The 24,063-nt window shown below is 54.3% G+C and overlaps 1 protein-coding gene across 7 annotated transcripts in view; it reads right to left on the bottom strand.

Moving 5' to 3' along the window:
• LPIN1 (lipin 1) overlaps window positions 1-24,063 on the bottom strand; it is an 89,690-nt gene that overhangs the window by 52,772 nt on the left and 12,855 nt on the right. For 2 of the 7 annotated variants that reach the window (XM_037151760.2, XM_053667172.1), the window contains exon 2: window positions 21,413-21,469. In XM_037151760.2, coding sequence (XP_037007655.2) covers window positions 21,413-21,469 — 57 coding nt within the window. Of the gene's footprint in view, window positions 1-6,724; window positions 6,988-9,289; window positions 9,437-11,010; window positions 11,221-12,475; window positions 12,549-21,412; window positions 21,470-24,063 lie in introns of those variants that run through there. The other 5 variants (XM_037151761.2, XM_053667170.1, XM_053667171.1 and 2 more) reach the window with 5 other exon arrangements.

Here is a 24,063-nt window from a genome sequence, read left to right as displayed (position 1 = left end):
GCTCCTGTTCTCCGCATGATTCACCACTTCCTGGAGAGGCTTTGCTGCTGACCCCTGCCATGAGCTGGAGAAAACACTCGTTCAGACAGGCGGGACACCTGCGGAGCCCAGGGAGCTGCTGGGCTGGAAAGCGACCCACATCTGCGCACTCACGGCGAGGCCTGCTTGGTTCCTGTGATCAGCAGTGGGATTTCACGCCTGGGTACAGAACCAGCGGCTGCACCCGTGGCCAACAGACACGGGTGGTCTGTCACATCCCAGCCCGCTGGCTACTTTGGTTAAATGGCACATCAGAGACTTTGAACTACCCACTGAGTTTACGAACAATACCAAGCAGAGTTCAGCAGTGAAGCAGGGTGCTACAGACCTCCCAGTCCACTGCCCATTTTCACCTGCCAGTAGGGTCGGGACACTGTCCGGATGATAATGAGTTAAAACTGTTCACTGTTTATCACAATGACGCAAGGGACACCATTTTCCCAGTCTGCAGAGAAGGAAACCGAGCTTTTGGTTCTGGCACCTGCTCAGGGTCCCAAAGCAGGGAAGAGGTGGAAGCTGCACTCAGATGCAGGTGGGTCTGTTTCCGGTTGTGACAATTGTGCAAACCCCCCATGTGACTCCACCGTCCAAGCGACGTGTGTGGCTGCACACACAGACTCTGAGTTACACGATGCAGGAGCGAGGAACACTCACTAGATGATAGTGTATTCACTTCTCTCACGGTGAGGCCAGAATGGTCCACTGAGGAACATTTTAATGGTGGTATTCCCCTTTCCTGAACTGGTTAGGAAGCCGGTCGGCTTGCAGGTCCAGCTGCAGGTGCTGGTGGGTCCGGAGCAGCCGCCGGCCCCACCCTCTGCCCTCCCCAGGGGGCACGTGCAGGCGAGGCAGGTGTTTGGGTCCGATTCAATTTGGATGGGGCTGACTGAGCCCTGACACCAGCTATGAGAGCCAGGAGAAAGCCCTAGGCCCCTTGCAGCGCTAAAAGGGGCCGCATTCCTTTTTGTTAATGAAGAAAACGGGCAAAAAGATTTCACGGGAGAAGTCTAAATACTCGTGGCTGAAATCCCCCTGCTCCTCCTCTTCATCCCGACTACCAGTGGGTCTGAAAGTTGCCTCTGAGACAGGCAAGCCCCTCGCCAATACCCACCCCTCCCCACACACCTCCGTTCCTCACCCCCACCTCCAGCAGCAGAGGTTACGTGTCTGTCGCCCTGCATTTGGCTCAGCACCTGGCACCAGGTAAGACCGATTCCTGCCCTTCAGAAACTAAAAGTCTTACACCATAACCGGCTCAGGTATGGAACAACTGTCTGCCTATGTATGACCTTTCTAAAAACAGAAGGCTTTCTTTGGGAGAGTGAGCGCTCCGTCGCAAGGAGGACTGAAAGCCCTTGGCTTCTGGTCAGGACAGTTCTTCCTCAAGGGCGTGATGAAATCTGCCTCCCCGGGGCTCTCCCCACAGGTCCTCCGTTCTCCTGGTCGTCCTTGGCCATCTGAGAGAGCTGTGTGGCTGTCCCTGGGGCCTAGCACTCAAGGAAGACCCTGTTGGCGCCCCCCCCCAGCTGCTCTCTGACCACTTCCCAGTCTGTGTCTCCATGTCGGGGGCCCAAGTCCCCGGCCTGATCAACTCTGAACAGAAATGCGACCACCGCACGGCTCCTGGGGCCAGCCCAGGTCACATTCACCTGAGGAGCTGGAGGTAAATGTGGGCTTTCAACTAAAGCATAAAAAAAAAAGGACAATTTCTAAGAAATCCCCAAAATGATGTAATGACTAATAAGGCTTGCATGAAAATGAAACTGGTGTACACTGTATGTACCTCTTGTGACTTATGTTAGTGGCGAAGAGGAAGTCTTTTCCTCAGAGCATTGTGGGTATTTATCAGCTAGCCAGGATGATAAGTTATGTTTACATGACAACAAAAGGAAGTATGGCTTAGATGCACAGCAGACCAGAAGTCCAGACACCTGGTCCCATCCCTACACAGGTGTGCCTCTCAGCACACCTGTGGACAAGCTGCTTCCCTCCCAGCCAATTCTGGACTGCACGAGTCCAGCCGATCCTCCACCCGCTGGGTTCTGTCCTCCTGCACAAGGTGCTTACAAGAAGCTTCCAAAACAAAACAGACCAAAGCCGTCAATCCCCCTTGGGATGCAGGTCCAAAATAGGGAAATTCACTAGCAAAGTCTGAGGTGCTTCTAAACAGCCTGCAAGTCAAACTAACACTTCCTGACAAAAATGATGAAGCAGCAAACACCGCTGGCCCTAGGGTCTCCCCACCAAAGTCCTTTCTGAATTCAGCAGGTCGGATAAACCCAGGGCCCTGCTCATCCCAGCTCGGCTTCAGGACCAAGAGGGGCAGCCGGCTCCAGGTGGTCCTGCCAGCGGGCGGGAAGGCGGGCGGTGTGCGGCATGTGCCCAGGACAGAGGGTGCAGTCACCCTGTGCAGCGTGTGCCCAGGACAGAGGGTGCAGTCACCCTGCAGAAGTGGGTCGAGAACACAGGCACCCGGAACAACTGCACATGCGGGGAGCAGAGCAGGCCAGGGCCCCCAGGCGGGTGGGAGCCCCCAAGCGCCAGGTGCCCCGATCGCGCCAGGTTCCGGGAGGGTCCTGCTGCTGACACTCAGTCAAGGTCAGGCAATGGTGGACTCGTGAATCCTCACCTAGTTGTTACATCAGAAGGAAAAAAAAACAGCCATTTCATCCCAAAATTGGCAGAACCCTTCTCCAGGGTTCACTAATTGCCAAGAAAGACTGGTTTCTCGGAACCAATGCCAAAATTAAAAACTCCAGCCCTTTCTGCGAACACCCTCAGCCTCCAGAATGTCAAGGCCACTCTAAGGAGGCCTCAGACCAACTCAGTGAAAAATGGGCAAAAGACAGAGTTCATAGAAGGAGGAAAGGAAAGGAAGAAGGAAGGAATCCATCAGTCGATGATGGATGAGCAGTCAACCCTATTCATGACTTAACCTACGCAGATCAGAGGAGGCCTTTCGGATGGTCCAAAAGCAGAGCATGTGGTAAAAACCCAGAGCTGGTGAAGATGGGGCTGTACCACCCCACCTGACGGGGTATTACCACCCCCTGCAGGTGGGGTAATACAGGCGGAAGCACCTGGCAATGCCCGACACTCTTTGCAGGTGCTGGCAAACCTGAGCAATTCTCTCCTGTGAGACCCACAGGCAAACAGCATTACAGCATGGATTCTAACGGAGAAAATCAGAAACAGCTCAAAAATCTGCCGGGCTCTCGCTAGGCAGATTATGAACCAGCCACATGGGATGATGGAATGTAAGGAGACTGTAAAAAAAAAAAAAAAATGGGCAAGGGAGACACAGGTCCACAAACAAACATGAAAAGGTACATACTGAGTGGGAAAAGTACATATTTACACCGTGAACCCATTTGCTAAGAATTACATTTACAGCCCAGACCAGTATGGTTCAGTGGGTTGGGCACCTTCCCATAAACCAGAAGGTCGCCAGTTCAATGCCCAGTCAGGGCACATGCCTAGGTTACAGGTTCGGGCCCCAGTCAGGGTGCTTACGAGAGGCAACCAATTGATGTTTCTCTCTCACATCAACAGCCAAAGAGAGATGTCCCTCTCTTTCTCTCTCCCTTCCCCTCTAATAAATAAATATTTTTTAAAAGAATTACACCTATACCTATTCTGATGAGCACCAAAAAATCTGGACTGATTTCCAGGCTGCACAAGGCGCGTTCACAGGCTCACCCTGGAGCCAGGCCTGGGGACAGGAGACCTTCACTTCCCATCATGCATTTCTCCACAGTGTCAGCTGCTGAGCGCCAATCTCTACCTGTGCATGTATTACTTTAACACTAATTTATAACACCCTCAGAGAACTGAGTGAGGAATCGAAAGCTCTGACCAGCTCAATGTCGGGTCTCCCTGTCCTCGCTGGGACTGCTGAGACAGGAGGGTAAAGGGGGTCCCTGCTTCAGTCAGAAAGGTCAGGTGGGGTGCACGCTCAGCTCCTCCAGCCTCATGCAATGCTCATGTCTTACAGTCTCACGTGATGAGAGTTCTCAGGTCCCTGCCAAGGACACAAAGGGCCTGGATTGCGGGCGAGGGGCAGGGCAGGTGATGATGGAAACTACACTTGAGGTGGTCAGATTCAGGTCCAGATCCTCTGACTGTTAATTAACTATGTGACTCACTAATTGAGCACAAGGCTTTGCTTCTGCTCTTCACCTACCGCTAGCGCCCCACGTCCAAGTTTGGTCTTGATCAAAAAGAATGTGCTGCTTTTGCAACTTCCGTATGACTCCAGCCCACTCTACCCCAGCTGTTTGTGGAGGGCTAAACACCAGCCCGGGAGCCAACAGCTCTCAGGGGCCAAGGATGCGGGCCCTCAGTGTTCAGACCCAGCTCCCCCACCAACCTCAAACAAGTTGCTAACCTCTCAGCGCCTCAGCTTCCAATCTACAAAATGGGATGCTACCCACATCGTCCAGCCTCACGGGATTGTTTGTGAGGCGGTGTAGGTGAAGTACTTTTCCCAGGGCAAGCACAAGTGACAGCCAGGTGTGAAGCCCGTGGTCACAAGTGCTCCAGACAAAGGCTGGACTCTGAATGAAGGCTCTGGCCTGACCATGCTTTGCATGTATCAAGTGTTTCAAAGGCACCTTCCCAAAAATACTATTAGTTAAAGAAATATTAAAAGGGTATGCTTACATTCCAACAGGGTGGTAATACATTTCCATGTGGCCAAAAATCTGAGCCCAAAGGCACCCCCAAATTGGGCAGCACCCTGCCATTACGCAGAGTTCGATGGCAGAAAATTCTCTTGGCAAAGTGGCTGCTGAGGAGTGTGCCTTATTGGGCAATGGTGCCCCATGACCCCACGACCTTTGTGGCATACATCCTCTGTAAACCAAAGGTGGGTGCCTAGTGAGACTCGTGAATGCAGAGGAAGACTTCACCAAACAGAGACGGCACGTGTCTGCAAGGAAACAGACGGCCTTCCTGGAAATGAGGTACGCAGGGTGAACGTGCTCAGCCCATCCCAGAAGCAGCTGCCAAGCAGGTGTGTCACGGGCAGTCGCAGTCTGTGGTCAGCTTTGCGTGCAGCGCAAAGGACTCGGGAGCAGAGCCGTGACTCGGGTCCAGCAGCCTGTAGCTTTTTTTTTTTTTCTGGAAAGCCCCAGCACTCGGCATCCACAAAGAACTCGAGTAAGTTGTTGCAAGAATCACAAAACTCGGTCAGTGGGTTGAGAGACGTGGCCGTGATCACCAGTGTGGAAAAGCTCCCTGCTCCCCGCCAGACTAAGCCCCATCCACTCACCGCCACCCAAGTTCTCAGCTGGACAAGGGACACCTGTCCATCTGAAGAACAAGGGATCCTACAGCGGCCCCTCACCTGAACCCCCATGTTCGCCCCTGTGTACTGAGACCCAGCAGGTCTGCCCCTGCAGCCTGGTCTTTCTAGAATGATGTGGATTTTGTGGCAACTGAGACCTGGGATGGTGACTGAACTGTACTGGGCCCCACAGCCAGCTGAGGCCAAACTAAAACTGGCACCCAGGCCTCAGAGCCATGGGGTCAGGGTGGGGCTCCATCCAGGCCCGCTCCACTATACCTCGGGGCGAAGCCCCCTGTACAAACAGGAATAAAGGCTCCAAACAAACACCCCCACACAAAAACGCTTAACCCAACAAATGCTGGTAAGTATGACAGGACGTTATCAAAATACAGAACCAGAAAACAAACCCTTAGATCTTCCGCCATTTCCAGGGGGAAAGAAGTGTGTCTTTATTTCTCGATTATCATACATTTTCCTCAATTGCTTACTTTAAATCATAAGGCCCAAATTATGGAACACCAGATTAACAAAAACTTCACTGCTATGCCCCCAATTTTTTTTAATATTTTTTAAAGATTTTATTTATTTATCTTTAGAGGGGAAGGGAAGGAGAGAGAGAAATATCAATGTATGGTTGCCTCCCGTGCGTCCCCTGCCGGGAACTGCTACTATGCCCCCAATTAAAAAAAAAACAACAAAAAAAAACTTTCTGAAACATTTTCAAAACACTCCTACTACCCTGGGCAAACTACTGGGTCCTAAAAACTCTCCGAATTAATGCCGATTGTTGTAGTTCCCGTGTCCTGTGTGATGACGGTCAGAAACAGTGGTGGCATCTGCATTCTCCAGCTTCACCCCCGCAAAGTATCCGCCCAAGGAACGTAAAGTTATTTCCAAAACACTCCTTTTCACCGTACATTTTCCCGGCTTTCCCCCGAAATTCAAACCACTGGCAGGGACATCCGATGGAACCCACGAGGCCTACCACCCCCTGGCTGCAGAGAGGTGCGCGGAGGCCTGGCAACCCCAGGACCACTGTAATCTGAGAACCCAGATTCCAAGCCTGGTTCCGGGACGCCCAGCAGCTGTGTGACCTTGGGCCCGTAGGTCAACCTCCCAGTACCTCAGTTTCCTAAACGGCACAGCAGGAATCTTAATCCCTCAAGGCAAATTTTCATTCAAATCCCAACGAATCCGGGCTACTTGCAGCCCACAAAGAACCCTCCTTTCCTGCCTGGATCGAGAAGGTCCCGCCACCTTGGGATCCGGTGAGCCCCGCCGGTCCTACAGGCTGCTGAAAGTCAGCCCTGAGGGCACTCTGGAAAGGAAAGGACCGAGGATGCTGGTGAGGCCGCCTGCCTGCCTCCCGCCTGCCTGCCTCCCGGCGCCACTTACCCTGAAAGGGCTGCTGCGGGGACAGAGCTCGATCTCCGAGCGTCAGGTCGGCCCCCGTGCCAGACCCCCTCGGGCCTCGCTGCGCGCCAACCAGTCCAGGGCCGTCCGCGCTCCGCCCCGCCCGGCTCCTCCGAGGTTGTAGTCTCCCTCACCACCGCCAGACTCTGCCTACTCAGCCCGGGGCTCCACGGCAGCGTGGAGACAGTTACTCCCCGGGAGGCGCGTGCGCGTGGCCGCCTTTGTATGCAAACACCCAGGCTGCAGCGCGCGCTCGCAGTCCCCAAGGCGTGGGCCGGGGGCGGGGCTCAAGGGGCGGGGGAAGGGGCGGGGGCCCTGACAGCGGGTTGGCCCTCGGCGCCTCCCGAGTTACGCACCAATGGGCCTCTTTCAGAGCCGGTGAGGAGGAAGCCCCTAGTCCGCCAGACCGCCTTCCTCGCCTACCTTAGCTTTACTGTGGGCGCGGGACCTTGGGCCATATTTCTTATTTTCCTCCCCCACGCCAGAGTCATATGTTTAATGCGACCGGCTAGACTGACTTTTACCGATGCTCAGGTTTGCAGCCTGGTAAACAGCCGGGAACCCCGACTCCTCCAGGGCTTGGTTGCATGTTCTCTGGGCCCTACTCTTCCTGAGCAATGGGATCTGGGCATGTCCCTTAACCCTTCTGACCCCGGCCTTCATTTCTTCAACCACAATGTGGCAGCTGTATTGATCATATGGATATTTACACTCAGCTTCTTATTGCTAGTCCACCTTTATCCTTTGTCTGAATGACTTCTGCTTCAGTCATTCGTTCATTCAGCATGGACTGTACCTGTCACTGAACAAGACAGCCAGGTCCCTGCCTTTCTGGAGCTTCCATTCAGCATCAGGAGACACGGCAAAGGACAAATAAATAAAAAGCAAGATAACCTCCAATGGCGAAATGATTTAGATCATGTGGATGGAGAGAGGGTTCTGTGATAAAACTGAGAAGTATACAGACCAAAAGGAACCTCACAGGGTGATCTGACCATAAACCTCTAGGTAAAGGGTTTATCTTTGCCTGTCAGGCTTTAAGTAAGCCTGTCCATTTTTTTTTTTTTTTTAGAGTACTTTTATTAAACCTGGGGAAAGTGAAATGAGGCAGGCTCAGGATAGAAGCAGCAGCAGGAGGGCCCAGACGGGGCTACTCTCACACTACTGAGACGTTATAGGAAAGATACAAGCCTAAGCAGGGCTGCTCTGCCTCACTGGAGGGTCGGAGAGATAGGCCCCAGAGTCAGGTTCAGGGCTCAGCCCAGAACCAGCTGCTGCTGCCCACCGCTCCAGCCCATGGCTCCCCTGGTTGCGAGTCTTGTGGGAACCCTTACAGTGAAGGAGATGCTGGCCTGTGGGGGAAGAAAGGAGTGGGTGTGCCTGGAGAAGAAGAGCCACACCCATTATTTCTTGGGCACCCAGGTTAACAGACCTCCCAAATGCTGCAGCAATGCTCTTCTTCAGACCCTCTGAGGCATAACCGCCTCCTCCCTCACGGAGCGCACACCCTTGTCAACCAGCCGCTAACCCAGTCCCCAACTTACTTTCTCCCGCTTTAATTCCAAATGCATAAAAAAAAAAAAAGGCAAAACTGTCCTTCCAGGAGGAATTTTTCTCAGTCTGTTGAGATCTTGCTTTCAGGCATATACTCTGTTTGGCTCAAATAGACTCATAAAAAATTCTCTCCAGGTTTGGCTATTCTTACCCTGACAATCAGATGACCCAAAATCCTAAACGACAAGAAACACTCGATTCCTAAGATGGGCGGAGGAGGCACAGCTTTCTGGAAAACGAGCGGAAGGCAGCCCTCTGCAGGGGCAAGGAGCCACGGGGCAGCTGTAGGGGGAGCAGGGACCAAACCTTTAGGGCCTTTGGGCCACTTTAAGGACTTTAGACATTCCAGAAGGGAATTATAGACTCTAACACACATTTTTGAATGTGTTTGAAATGTTATTGAAAGTGCTTCCCTGCTATATGGAAAATGGACTGTAGGGGGCAGGAGTGGAAACTCAGACAGTCGGCTACCGCAGGAAACCTGGGGAGGGGATGGCGGCCCAGACTAATGGGAGGGGAGAGGGTGGTAAGGAGGAGTGGAAAGACTCCTGGTATGTTTTGGAGGAACCACCCCCCCCCCCGTGGACTGACAGACATGCGGGTGGAGTGGGGGCGGCGCAGGATGCAAGAAGAGAGAGTCAAAGTAACAGCTCTGAATGGGGCTCGAACCACTGAGGGACTGCGGTGCTCTCTACTGAGCTGCAGGAGGAAGAGGGAAGAGGCAGACTTGGAAGGAAATTCTGGAGTCCCCTCAAAGGACATGTCAGGAAGGCCTCTGGGGCTTGGCAGGGGAAAGCAGGGGTCTTACGCTCTCCTCCCCACCCCCGCCCCCAGGGAGGGTCCACAGCAAGACTACCCTGCAGGGAAAGGCTTCCTGGAAGCAACATCCAACCTCAGACTGCTTAAGTGAATCCTTCGTTTAAAATAAATCTTAAATAATCAAAACGTGAAGACTGGAGGCCTCAAACAGAAAATCCAGTCCAAAGCACTTACTCTACAAATGATGAACTTGGGAGCAGCGTAGGTTTGGGCTGCACCCCAAATCAGCACTGATTTCCAGGATCCGGCTGGACCCTGAGCAAGCAAGGTCTGATGGCTTTCCAGCTTCGCCTGCCACCCCAGGGAAGGCACTTTCTCTGCTGTCCCTATCGCTGCCACAACTTCTAAACAGAGCCAGACCCAAGGGGCGGGGGCTGGGGCAGTGGTGGTCAATCAAGCAATTATTGGAAAATGCTCACTAGAACACATTTCACCATAAGCTGAATGGGATTCACCAAAGCCCCAGGACTCCTAATGCAGCCCTGTCGGGAGCCCCCCTGAGAGGGCCCTTGCTGTGTTGCTGGCTGCTGAGTGATGGCACTGTGACTCAGCCCGCAAGGCTGAGGTGATCCCTTTTGGCCAATTCCAGGACCTGCTGCTTTCAGCACAACTCGGAAGAGAAGGAACATCAGATGAGCAAAACTTGCTCCCCAGGCACTGGCTGGAGGAAGAAGGGTGGACAAGTGACGCAAGCATGCTGGGTTCTGCAGACTCAGTTTTACCGTCTGGAAAGAGAGGGCAGAGGCTCTACCCACAGGTGCACTTTGAGGACGGAAAAGGCCACCTTGTAAACCATGTGGCACGCCCGCTCACCTGAAAGCTTTTTAACCTCTAGAACCCCATATGCTGAGGACTGGCGGTTCCGGAAGGATCTGCTTAGGCTGACTCCCGCCGATCCCGGAGGGCCCCCAAGAGAGCACTGCCTTGCTGAGAGTGGGTAAGGCCGGCAATGGCAACTCCTCTGCAGGGAAAAGCGACCAGAGTGATGGAAGCCGCCTTAGTCTAGCTGGAAACCTCCCCCCTTTCAGCTGGTGACAAGAACTCTACCATCCTGGGAGTTCTGAAGTTTTCCAGGTGACCTACCTACACCACAGACAGGGCTCTGCAAGGGGAAAGGGGGGAAGTGGTGAACACCCCATGAAACATCATAGGCAGGCGTACAATGAACCAGTGGGTGGTGGCATCAGCAGGCAGCTCTGTGAATGCCCTGGGCAGAAAAGATGCCCAAGAAAGAACAGGCCCAGGAGGACCTGGGCTCCCAGCGAGGGAGGGGCTCTCCCTGGGGTCCAAGGCCCATCCTCGTCCAGGGCCCCTGATAAGGTGACTTCCACAGGGATCCTCCCTCGCTGAGGCCTCAACAATCAGGTGGGAACTAGGGTCCCCTTGGTGCCGCCTCACCCCCTTGGTGTACAGAAGACAGGGCAGCCTAGAAATCCACCAGAAGTATATGGGTTTCCTGGGGGCCTGGGGCCAGCTGACCAAAGCAAGTTTCAGGGGGAAGGAGAGGGTGCGAGAGCCCCTGGGTTCCACAGGGAGAGAAGGAGAGGGGAGGGTAAACCAAGGAGAGCAAGTGTCTAGAAAGGTTTATCCCAAAATTAGGATAAGAATCATAGATTAGGGCTAAGGTGTCCCAGAGGGAAAGAAGTCACAGGAGATAAAGGGGAGAGGCTGACAGTGGCCACAGCGAATTTGGAGTCCACACGCCCAATTCACCCTAACGGAGACACTAATTAGACAGCATCATGCAGCAGCACACACACAGAGGGGCAGAGAAGCAAGGAGAGCCCCTGGCAGGGGGCAGAGAGAGCTGCACCCCGGGCCTGCTGTGCCCCATGGGCCCACACTGGGTCTCGCTCAGAGAGCAGCCGCCAGCCAACCCTTGCGCAGTCACTCACCCACGTCTTCATTCGTCCCCGTGTACTAAGCGTCCACAGTGTGCCAGGCCCTGTGTGGAGCCCCGGGGGCTCCTCTGGGGAACAGAGCAGACAGGGCACCTGCCCCAGTGAGTGGGTGGTTGGAGCAGTAAGCACAGCCAGGCCAGTCACACAAATACACGTAGAGCCTGCCTCCCTGCTCAGCAGCGCCGTGAACCGAAGCTTCACATGCATCTGCAGGGGCTCACCTGGCAACGTGTGCAGGGTGGCCCGGTGTGTGTGGGGTTGGGGGAAGGCCCAGCTAGCCTCTGATGGGGTCATCGGGGAGCCTGCCGGACCACGGGCTCCCGGCCTGAGCTCCCCGTGACTAAGACGGGCTGGGACACCCTTTCCCCTCCAGCCATAGAGGGAACATTCCCACCAAGCCAGGCTAGGACAAGAAAGACATTTCTTTGCTACACTGTTCCCTGTCCCCTCTTCCAGTCCCACCTCCAGCCCCAGTCTCTATAAACCAGCCAGTGAAGGGCCAGTGTCCAAAGAGTCCATTTCCTTTCCCGTGTTTCAGGCTGAGGGACCAGTGCGTGGAAAGGCACCATAAAGGCCCGCGGGGAGGGACGAATGGTCAGCGCCATGTGGCCTGAAGGCGGGCTCCCCATGTGAATGTCAAAATAAATCCACTGTCTTCTGCCCTCACCCGCCAGGCCCCCCGTGTGCTGGGCCCCCAGGGAGGCCTCCGAAGTCACTGAGTGGCTGGTGAACAGCTTGGCCACGTCAAGTTAGCACAGGAAGGAATTCACCTCTTAGGAGAGTGAAAGTCAATTTCCTGGGTAAAAGTACATGTTCCTTTGGGCTCAGAATGAAGGAGAAGCCTCAGGAGACTTTGGCTCGCCTAGGACCCCAGGCACGCAATAGGAGAGCGATGGGGCTGTCTGGAGAGCGGTTAGTCAGTAGGACTGGAACTAGCACCCCCACTAATAGAACGATTATCACATTCTGTTTCTGTACCCCACGTTTGTCACATACACAGGAAGACCCCTAATCTATATATTCCCCAAGAATCCTTTGTTCGGGGCTCAGAATTTGGAGACTGACTCCTCTGGGCCCGTGCACGTAAAGGAATAAACCTTGTACTCCAGAATCCCTCGGTGTCTGGTCGCTTCATTTCCGCGCACAAGGAGAGCCAAATTAAAGTTCCAAATTAAAGTCCCCAAGCAGAATGCTAATGCCACACGAAACCATGTGCTCCTGCAGGAACCATCCAAGATGACCCCCTGCTCCTTTGGTGGCATGGGGACACTTTCTCAGTGGCCTCCTGGCCGCTCCCTCCACCCCTCCTCCATCTGTGGGAAGGAACCGCACACTTGTTGCACAACTGCCCCTTCCTGCCACAAGGATCAACGCAAACCGAGAAGTTCAGTCTTCCCAGGCGCAAAAAGGGAAAGAGATGGCCGGCCCCTCCTTAGAGCATTTACTGTGGAGCACTTACCATGAGTGAATTCTTCCTCTGCCCCTCCTGGATGTCAGTGCATCTGTTTAAAAGCTAAATAAGCCGCTGGACGCCAGAGCCACTCGGCAACGTTTCAAGGACCTGGAAGCCGCGTGGGTTGAAATGCAACAGCAAGGCAGGCGGTGCCAGAGCGCCTAGTCTCCAGAAGGGTGGACGCTGAACGCGGGCAGGTGTTCTGCCTTGCTCCCAGGTGCGAGCTATCCCCTGTCATAAAGATACCAGAAGTTTCACTCTTCCTTTGGACAAAAAGCAGTAAGCGAACACAGGTGGCCACCCCTCTACCGGAGCAAGCCAGGCAGGATAAACCGCAGGGGGCACGTGGTGGTTGGCAGCGTCGAGTCCTCCTATTCGAGGAGGGGTTGGCGTTGAACTTTGGGAGCGTGTATCGAAAGGGCTGTGTCATCCTGGCTACTGAAGCTGGGGAAGTGTCTTTCTGTCTTCGCAATCTGGCCATGGAGGGCAGCCCATGTGGGGTGGTGGGAGGGTGTCTGCAATGGCCTAGATACCAAATTACAGGGCCAGGTCAGGGGTGGGCTGCCATAGAGGATCGATGGAGGGGCGACCCACTTGCAAATGTCCCTGTTTCTCAGTGGATGAAAGCAGGCAGCCCCAGCAGGGGCCCCGCCCAGCACCGCGCAGGCTCCGTCAGGTGAGAGGGAGGCAGCAGCTGCGGGCGGCCTGTCCCGACCCCACGCTGGGGAACAGAGCTCTGTGAAGTTCCCGTGTTTAAGTCCCCCTCGGAGCGAGGAAAACCGGCTCTTCACTTGCCTCCGCCGTCAGAAGGCCAAGAGACCAGGGGAGGACAAAGCGCTCCCAGATCTCGGTGCTCGGGCTCCCTGGCCAGGGGCACTGGTGGGTGTCTGTCTGCACCAATGGCTGTTCTGAGAAGTCTCTGACGACCACCAGCTCCCAATCCAGAAACAAAACAGAGCAAAGAAAATCCCACTATCTTAAAATCCCAGGGAAATGACACTTTCCACACATACTTGTCTGCTGATTACTATCACGCTGGGGATTGCTCTCGGCGGTACAGCTGCCTCAGCACAGGAGCCTCAGACGTGGAACAAACGAAGGGAACGATGGGGGCAGGCAGGCTGAGGGAGCCGAAGGCAGACCTCACCTGCTTCCCAAAGGTGCTGGGGGCTCCTGGCCTGGGAAATAAAGTTCCTGTCCCTCCTGCCTCTCGTCCTTCTAACGGAAATTAGACTCCGGAGAAGAGCTCCCTGAAAACACACTCCGTGTCGCCTGCTGGTGCACGTGGGCAAAGGACGTTGCCTTTGTATAGCCCGAGTTAACAAGATAAAAGTTAGGGGGAAAGTATCTGTATAAATTAAAATTCTACTATGAATGCGGACCACAGCCAATCATTCTTAAAAGCACTCCAGGAGGAAATCATCAGTTACTCTTAACAGATGACGAGAGCGACCAATCAACCGATGGTAGAACCGACACTCCCAGAGTTACAATTCAGGGCTCTAGGGTCCCCAGCTTCGGTCACTGGTGCCATTCTTCAGTAAGTTCTGTGCCTGAGACACGAGGCATCTGCTGAAACCTAGTGATGCTCCGCCCTCCCTGCCTGTCATTCACCTTTGCGGCTGGAAGAAGACCTGGAGGACCCCACAGAACTTGCGTTAACTTCGGACAGAGGTCCCTGCTCGTGGGAACCTCGGTCCCCGGGTCAATGTCCCACTTTCTCTACTTGTCTAGTTCTCAGCAGCCTCATCCCCCACTCACTGGCTGTTGTCGGGAGAGGCACGGTCGGCTCCCCGCACCATCACCGTCTTGCCCTTCTCTCTCCTGCCTGCTGGTCTTGCCCCTCCATCCACCTCCACCCCTCCTATTTTCTCTCCTCCATCATCCTTCCATCCATGCCCTCGGCAGAGGGTCCAGAAGACGCTCACTGTGGGGTGGCAGGATTCCGATGATTCTGTCGGGACTATGATGTTGGCGTTGGTGTGCACAGAGGAGGGCAGAGAGGGGAGGTGGGTGCAGAGGGACCTGACGGAGGCTGCTGAGTGAAGCTGGTGTGAGGCCAGCCCCAGGTCAGAACAGAGCCTGGTCAGCGCGGGGCGCTGGGGAGCTGGGAGTGCGGCTGAGCCAAATCTTCTCCTGAAGGTGGGTTTTGTCTTCCCGATTTCTGAACTCGCAATCAGCTAACTAGAAGGAACATCTGACTTAGAAAGCTGCCCTCCAGCAAACTAAAGAAATGTTGATGGAGGAAATTACCTTAGCTATTTTTTACAAAGTATAGAAATGTGATATTATTCACTAAGTCTGTTAAGAAATTTCTGTAATAGATGCTGTTGCAGAAAAGCATCAGTTCAGAGAAAAGGTGAGCTGCATGGGAGCTCTTTGATACAGTCAAGTCCCAGCAAAAATGATGAATAAGTCTGGGATACAATTGTTGAATTACTGTTCAGTCAACTAAAAAAATCGTTTTAAAGGGTGGTGCAAGTTACAGCATCAGAACAGAAGCCGATAAAATAAGACAACACTGCTCAATGACAACTGGAAGTGTTTGCTCAGGTGTGACCCTGGGAGGCCGAACGATTGGCTGAGCCTTGGGGAACCCCCCTGCCTGTCTGAGCCCCGTCTTTATATGGATGCTTAGGATTAGAGCAAGGTTCTCTTCCCATCAGCCACTTGCTTGGCGTGACCAGAACGCCTAGAGTCAAGCATTACACAGTGGAGTGAAAGTTAGAAGTTGGTGATATCAGTCAATGAACCTGGGGCCTTCTCCTTCTTTAGGAAAATGCACAGTGAGGGGGAGGGGGGTGGGCAGCTCTCCTGGTCTTCCAGATGTACAAAACCTGCATACACCATCCCACATCGCCTTCGGGGGGCGCTCTCGAGTCTTGGAGGAAAAGTCGCATAAGAAACAAGTTCTTACAAGGAAGACAATTTTCCTTCTCCAGCTCATGGTACTTTGGATGGAGGTGCAGTCACTGAGGAGTCTGAACGAGGATGCTCCAGGAGTGAAAGGCTGGGCGGTGGGTTCCAGCAACCACCTAGCGCATGCACACCGTTTTGTTGACTTGTCAAAATGCAACACAGTAGTAAATCAGCAAATCAGCTGTGTTCAACTCTAGTGCGTTCAGCTGCCTGTCTCAGTGAATGCAGCTGGAAGCCGCAGTGCCAACACCAGCAGGTCATTTCACCAACCACTACACCCTTGTGTGGTCTCTCCAGTCCTTGGAAGCCCCTCCTTGCCCAAATTGACAGGGCAGGGGAGAGGCTAAAAATGTTCGCTGGCTTCTTAAATCATCACTCTCATCTTCAGAAGTACAGTAGTCTACTGAGACCAGAAGGACTGTGACGGAGCCAGCCTGCTCAACGGGCCACAGACTCCAGCGTCTGTGATGCCCCACCAGCCCTGGCAGAGGGAGAGCTCAGACTTCCGCGTTTTCCCAGACCTGTGGCAGCGGGTTGCACAGAAGAGACTCATTTATGCAACAAGCCGTTTCTGAGCACGTAACTGTGGGCAAGGCGAGTGATTAAGAGACGCCTCTGTCCTCACAGAGGTCAAGGTCTAATAGACAAGACAGTGTTTTCAGCAGGAGAAAACACGGACAGGAGGTTCACACCAGGAGGCCCCTTGGGTCGGGGAAGGGGTTGGGCTGATGGAGGATTAAGAATACAAGGTCTGTCCAGAAGCTGCCCAGCCATGTAATATGAAAAATAGAGGCATTTATTGAGGAAGATACAAGAAACATTGTGCACAGGACAATGACACCTCAGTCCGCTTCCCAGTAGACACCTTGGGACCTCACACATTCTCCCACTTGCCATCAGCTGCTCCGTCACATTTTCCTGGATCTCATTGGTGGTCTCAAATCTCTTCCCTTTCAAGGGTGATTGGGGAAAAGCCAGAAGTTGCAGAGCACCAAATCTGGGCTGTGGGGGCAGTGGGGGTGGTGGGGGGCTGAGTCACCTGGGTGATTTGATGTTTTGCCAAAAAACTCTGCATAAGACGTGATGCATGGGCAGGTGTGTTGTTGTGATGAAGCTGCCAATCACCAGTTGCCCGTAGCTGCAGCCTCTGAGCCAACCGAATAGTTTCCGCAGAGCAGTGTTCAAGGTCAATGCAAAGTTTGATGCATATTTGTTGCTCTACTCATTCAGTCATCTTGACTGTAACAGCCGCCCAGTACAGATGCTCACTCAAGGGCATCTACCGCCCTTGACTAGCACAGAGAAGTCATCTTTGATCACGTATGCACATTCCAGTCCACTCTCCTTGGCTGCCAGGTTTCATCAATGTCATGTAACCCATTCACGTTATATTAATGATGGGCGGACTTTTTCCAGACAGACTTCGTATATGCTAAAACGTGATGCTCCTTTTGTTTGTTCATTTTACATACATAACACTATTTCTTCATCTTGTCTTCATATCAATAAGCACTGAACTCTGATAAAGAAAGTCTCGGAAACAAGGAGAACGTGGAAGAACTGGAGGTCAGCTACCGGGGTCTGAGCCTGGACCACCTGAATCTTCTCAGGTGAAGAAGGCATTTTAATCTAAGCCCAGACTGGACCACGGCTCCGTGCACTGCCGCCTACATAATAGAGACACCACTTCTTGGCCTCCTGCAGCCTTTACTGGACCAGCACAGAGGTGATGTGGCAAAAGGCTGGGGGGTAAGAACTGGGGGCAGTATCCGGGTTTGTCTGAAGCCTCCGTGGATCCGGGCTGTGCCACGTGGAGGCAGAGAAGTGGGGGCGGGGGGGTAGCGAGTGCAGAGAGCCCGCTTAGCTCCACACTGCAAACGTGTCCATGCACAAGAGACACGGGGCCCTGGGACACCTCTGGGAACCAGGAGAACCTGCTGAACAGGAAATGATCATTGTCCACACAATGGTTGTCCACGCAGTCCTAACAAAACACATCACTGTTGTACTGCCCGTCACTCGCCCATGCCAGACGAGGGCTGTGAGAGAGGCTGTGACGGTCCACACTGCAGAAAAAAAGCAACTGGCTAGAAAAGATGCTGCCGCGAACTTCTAGATGGGAACCCGGGAAATGTCACCTGACAAAATAGCTCCATTGACAATTCTGGACAAAAAGGAAAACCCTGGGGCAAATGGCAGGTGGTGCAGGCCAGACAAACACATGTTTATCTTCCCTTTACTCCCAGATATTAAATTTCAGGGCAACTTCTGAACTTCAGAACTCACAGCAGAAGGGGCATCGTCAGTGGAACGGGTGTTGAATGAAATCTGGAAGGTGAGTGCACAGGGAGGTGGGACTGAAGAACGGATACAGCGCGGAGGGTCACCAGGGATACCTGCAGGGGCTGCGGCCCTTGCCCGCGCTTGTGCTCTGGGGCAGGAAGACACGGGCCAGCAGTGGGAGCCGTTTCCCCTGACAGTGAAGAAGAAAGGCGGACACCACTCCCAGGGGCAACACACCCACTCCCCATCCCCAAGGAAAACTCCGTCTGTGAGATGACAGAGTCAGCGCGCACTGCCACAGGGTGGGAGCATCCCTGGCGGAGCGTGAGAAAGGGCGAGGGGTGCGCAAGGGATGCTCCCAGGGCATCGGCGGAGCGTCCTCTGTCGGGGCTGGTCCTCAGGATGGTGTGCAGAGGGGGTGCGAGCACAGACTGGGGGGCGGGAGGAGGCAACCAGCTGCATGTGAGCCAGGTGTTTCCTGGTCCATTTTCTAGGAACCAGACGGGGGAATCACTCTGATACAATTTTTCAAAAATAAGTTTAAAACTAGACAAACAGTTCACTTCCTCCCCCTCCAACAATGGGCTCCCTCCAGGAAGATACATTTTCAATGCAGTTCTCTGTCAAACCTAATGACCACAAGAAATAGAAATAAAGAAAATACGGTTTCCAGGAACTGAGCCAGAATAATCCAGAATTCAGAGAAGGGTCGCCCTTATTCAAAATGCCACAGTTGAAGCAGAGGGTGGCCAAGGGTGGGTGGAAGGTGTTTCCAAGGTGCACGCCTCAAGCAGGAGGGGTGGTCCCGGCTTGATGTAACAAACTGTGCCAATATTCTGACAGGCAAGCTTGCTTAGGAGTTTTGGCGAAAACTTCATCGCTCACCTGTCCCTGCCGATGCCGGGGCCCTTTGCCTTGAATGACTCTGTGCGTGTGTGCAGGGAGGGACATGGGGGGGTGAGAGTGTACTTCTTGGGGTCCTGCACCCCATGGCTGGATTCTTCGACCCAAAAGCCAGACCCCTTAGAGAAGCCTGTGCCCAAACATTCCCCAGGTGCATGAAGAATTAGTCACTGGCTTCTCTGTACCTAACGAGCCCTTGTGTGACTCCACAGTGGCACGCCTCACAAAGCATTGTCATGTGCCCTGGTGTATACCGTCTCCTCTGCTGTTTAGTGAACCCTTGAAGGGAAAGGCCAGCCGTGGCATACCCAACCCTGAAGCCAGTGCCTGGCACCCAGCACACGCACAGCACACACATGCCTGAGTCCTGGTGCCTGGCACATTTGCAGAGCAACTAGGAGAGAGACAGGGACAAAGAGCAGAGGGAGACTCCGAGTCTTACTTCTGCTCTGTTTTACCTCCCCTTCATTTCTAGTTTCCTTATCACCAAGCATTTTTGGAACTTACGAACCTGCGTTTTAAGAATAACAGCATAAAAGTTACCAAATACTTTGACGGAAGAGAATTTGGCGGGAACCCCGCCTCTATGCCCTTGTCTGCCTCCCTCTGCCACCGCTCTCCCTGAGGGACTCTGCCTGCCTTCGGTGACGCTGCTCCCCTGCTGACCCCACGCAGGTCAGGGTTTCCAGTCCAGACCCCACGTCCAAGCACCTGCTGGACACCTCCGCACGGGTGGACCACAGGCACTTCAAACTCAACCAGCCCAGCAATGAACTCGGGTCTCCAGCCCCCCTCCCCCCATGACCGTGCTCTAACAAGGCTGCAGATCTCAGGAAGCATCACCTACATAACACTTTCTATGCCACCAGCAACCCCCACTACCTGTAGGATCACGCCCAAGAACCTTAGAAAGAGGAACAGGCCCCCTGGTCACCAGGACCGAGCTTCCTCCCCCTCTTCCACGCCCACCACCCAGGAGCTCCAGCTCCCCACGAGCACCAGGCTCCACTTCCACGCCCGCCTAACGCAGGCCCTTTCAAGACTCTGCATGATGCTGGCCTCCATCAGAGGCATTTTTCCTGACATCGTTGCTACACCTTCCGCCCACCCACGCTGACTCCAGACCCACTTCTGCGCGGAGCCGCGGAGCCCTGTGGTGACCAGACAGCCCTTCGTGTTCAGGACTGAAGGAACGCCCCAGGTGCTCGGGAGGGATGAAACGGCACTCGGAGAAGTTACCCGACTCGCCCAGTGACACACTCACTCTGAGTGGCACAGCTGTGACCAGGGCTTTGGGCTCCTGACCCAGTTCTGCGCAGACAGTAACAGTCTGCTGTCATTTAGCCTCTTCTTGCCAGGGCTTCCTGCCCGGTCCCTCTCTGAGGAGGCCCCATCCAGGGCCCTTGGGCGAGGCCTAGTAAGTGGGCTGCCTTGCCCCACCTGCCTCTCTCTGACCCACAGCCCCGGGGCCAGAGGCTGCAGCTGCACCAGACTCGTGGGCTCCTGCCCCAGCCACCACCTGGGTCTGGGGAATGGGGGCTTGGCCCTGGGGGGCAGCCTCAGCCCACCCCAGGCTGCCCCTGCATGCCCACCCACAGGAGAGAGGCTCACTTACCAGGACCTCCTGCCCCACCTCTCCCCAATGGAGGTGGCTCCCCGCCCTCAGGCCTAACAGCCGCCAACTGCCGGCTGGCCCGAGTTCCTGCCCTCTGATTGGGCCCCATCCCTGCCAATCCCCTTGGAAATGGAATTTCTGCTCTGCACAGAGCCCCGGGCCAGGAGCCCTCGGAGCCTTTTTTCTTCATCCGCGGGGAAGCTGCTTCCTCTGGCCCACCCTGCACTAGGCCTCAGGTGCCCCCTGGAAACCCCCTGGTCCCCATTCTGTTCCAGAGCCCCTCGCAGACCGTGAGCCCTTCAAGAGCAAAGACTAAATGTTGTTACTTTTGCTCTACATCCCCACAGCTGAGGACAGGCCACAGCGGGACAAATAGGGTTCCAGGCTATATCGCTTCATCCCTGGACCAGCCCCAAAGTCCTCCCGTGAACCCCTGCACCCTGGAGCTTGTTCCTTGACATCTACTGTCCACAGGCAAGGCCCTCAGGTGTAAGGTACGTGGGGCATCGCAAGGTGTACAATGTCACTGAAAGTCTAGCTCCAGGCCAGGTGCGTGCCCTAGGAGAGAGGGACTGGAGGAGCAGGCCGGGACCACCGGCGGGGGCTTATGCGAATATCCCTCCCCAACAACCAAGGCCCAGACTGGCAGATCCATGAAGAGAGTCTGGAAGCTGGAAGTGGTGTCCCCAGGCTGCAGAACTCGAGGTCTAGGGGGAGCCCAAAAGACAGCATCCACGGGCAAGGCCAAGTTCGAAGCGCTAACTAAGCAGGGTCACAGAGACCAACCAAAGGGCCTGTGCCAAAGATTACAGGAGAAAAAGGCAGAATCTGCTAACGGACCTTGAGGGGCTGTGGGCAGCTGCTTGTATCTTATCGGATACACTTGACCTTACCCGGTGGGGTAACAGTGGCTGGGGTGCTGCTGGGAACCTCTCCTGTCCACACTAGGGAGCCACTGAGTGACTGCTAATCAGGGAGGCAACGAAACCACACCCCTGCCTAGGGGAGAATGCAGGGGATTAGAAACTAACCAGCACCTTCTCAGCTCCATCAAACTGGAGAAAAGGGCTACAGGCCAGCTCCACAGACGCGGCTGAAATGACGGGGTGCCAGCCTGGAGCTCGCACCTGCCCGTGGCAATGAACCACGGTTTGTCCAAGAGTCTTGTCTCTCACCCTGAAAGGTAAAAGTACAACTAGGGCATTCGCAGCACCTTCACTCACGTTGATGTTTGAAGACCACACGTTTCGAATCCATCCGGGGTCTCTCATTATGGGGATCTGCAAAACAAAACCACGAGAAGTTACTGAAAGAACAAGTTCTGGAATTAGATCATGGGGATGAGAGCACAACACTGGAAATGCCCTGAACACCACGGACTGTGCACTTGGACATGGCGGGTTCCGTGGTCTGCCAGCTATGGCTCAGTAAGAAAGGCAATTGGGGAAAAGGCTGTGGCGACCCTTCTCCAAGCACGTGCCATCAGCGTGGGGTCTCTGTGACACGGAGCACCCTAAAGCCACCGATCTCTCCCCTCCTTCATGCCTTCATCGCGTCCCTCCCAGAGCACACAGAACCTGTCAGTGAAACTTCAGGAGATGGGTCCACAGTCGGGAGACATGGGTGGAACGGGACCCTTTCCTTTCTTTTCTTTTAAATGCCCTTCTCAAGCACGATCTGTTGCCAGAGGCTGTGTGTAAAGAGACGGAAGAGAACGGTATGTTGGTATCAAGGAAGGGGACCAGAGTCCGCAGCCATGGCTCCAGAACCCCGAGGTTTCAGACTGCACGTGGCGGGGAGCTACGGATGGGTGAGGCGTTCAGGCCTGTGTCTCACAGGATCGATTTGGGGGGGGCGGGGCGTTGCAGAGTCCTGGAACCACTTCCGGAATAAAAAGCGTACAGTTTCCTGTAAGCCAGAAGCTGGGAGAGAAGGCAGATGAGCCTTCCTGGGCTCTGCCCAAGTCTGGACCCTCACTGGGAAAGTGTCGTAGGCGGTTGGTTTCTTCCTCTATAAATCGCTTAACTGGGCAGTTAATTCAATCCTGGTTTAAACGAGTGATGCCTTTGACACACCCGCTGGAGTGCATTTCAGCCCCCTCGGACAGCACAGCAGGCCGCAGAAAGCCGTGCAAGACAATGCAGATGTCCCTGACCATCCAACCCAAACTCCACAGGATGCACAGGCAGCTGCTCTGATTTCACACTCACTAGAGAAGCTACGGAGTCAGGCAGCGGTTCGAACTCTCAAGGCCTGGGTTTGGTCCTGGTGGAAGGTCAAGTTTCAAACCAAACACCAAATACATGCGGGGAAGGAGGGGGAACAAAAGTAGGCGTGCAGTCGTGATTACGCGAAACAGCTTATTCTTGTGTTATAATTTATTAACTCTTGTATTATTTTCCCTACGAACAGCGGTGAACCTGCTGTTGCCCGCGCTGTGGGCATTTGACTGCCAGGGGGGCGACAGTGCTGCTCCTCCAAGGGTTCGGGCTGGCTTCGGAGACTGGACATAAGCACAAGAGCACCAGAAGCAGTGCGCCCGTGGGTGCCCGCAATAACTACTCTCAAAGCTAAGAAGAAATGAGCTCATTTTCCCCACAGCTATTTGTGGTCATTCAACAGTCTAACAGGCGCTCGGAAGCCCAGCCTTTGAGCCCTGAGCAACAACTGTTACAATTTTAGTGGACGCAGAAAATGAACTTGGGTTTGAATGCCGGTCCTCTCACTGAGAGCTGGGTAGCCTTTCTGAGTCTCAAAGGCGCCACCACCAAACACCACCGCACTGGAGGTTCCGGCTTAAGTGCGTGGACTTGGGGTCATACGAACATTCTGTCCATCCCAGTATTGCCTGTGTTAACAGTTCAGTGAGGAATAAAAGGAAAAAAGAAGCAGAGATGGAAAACGGAGTCACGAATGAGGCCGACACACACGTGCATTCCACTGAGTCCCACTGACCGGCTAAAAGTAGGCAGACAAGTGGCCCTGGTGTCGATGCGTAGAGAAGGCCCGGAATGTGTCCTCAGCCCGTACGTAGAGTGACGGAGGCGGAAGCAAGCCCTGTGTTCAGAGACACTCGCCTACGCCTGAGTTTCCGTTCCTGACCAGCGCCCAGGACTCACAACTACCTTTTGTACGGTGCATTCTTGTGTTGCACGGTAGTTTCTCTTCTGATTCTTACATTGGCTCTATAAGGCAACTATTTTGCCTCTGCCCTTTACAGACGAGAACACTGAGTTCTTGTAGTTATCGTTTGTTTTTTTAAAGGTTTTGTTCGTTTATTTTTAGCTTTTGGCTGAAGACTAAGATGGAGGCTTTGTCCAGGGGAGGGACGATGTGACGCAAGCCGCAGGCACAGAGGAGGGCCCGGAAGGCCAGGCATGCACAGTGGCTCTGGGCGTGGCACCACAGGGTGAGCCGCAGCCACATGACCTGTACCGGTCACCCATACATGTGTCTCCTAAAACCTTGCCGCCTCCCGGTGAGGGAGTTACATCAGCGTCAACTTAGAAATGAAGAAACTGAGGCTCAGAGTAGCTTCAGGTCACCTGCCCAAGGTCATGTGCTGTGGAAGTGGCCGAGTGGAGACCTGACCCTGGCCAGGTCTGTCCACCCCCAAAGCCTTCAGTGGCAGGGGGAGGAAGCACAGAGGCCGCTGCAACGGCCAATGAGGGAGGCAGGAAGCGGCGGCATTGGGCCAGGACAGAGACAGGGACAGAGGTCAGGATGACAGAGCCGGTGACGGCCTCGCAAGCTGGGATTCTGGGTGGCCTCGATCTCAGCCCACCCACAGTGCCCCGGGCACCGTGCACCTGACCAAGGCTGGTCAAGCTCCCGACGTAGGGCTGTGCTTCTGCACTTGGGCAGGCTCTTGGGG

Source organism: Artibeus jamaicensis, unplaced genomic scaffold, assembly GCF_021234435.1.
Source record: "Artibeus jamaicensis isolate MK-2021 breed Jamaican fruit bat unplaced genomic scaffold, CSHL_Jam_final contig_465, whole genome shotgun sequence".
In the NCBI taxonomy this organism is placed as follows: domain Eukaryota; kingdom Metazoa; phylum Chordata; class Mammalia; order Chiroptera; family Phyllostomidae; genus Artibeus; species Artibeus jamaicensis.
Note: the sequence above shows the minus strand (reverse complement) of the source record. Positions and strands in the feature narration are given on the sequence as shown.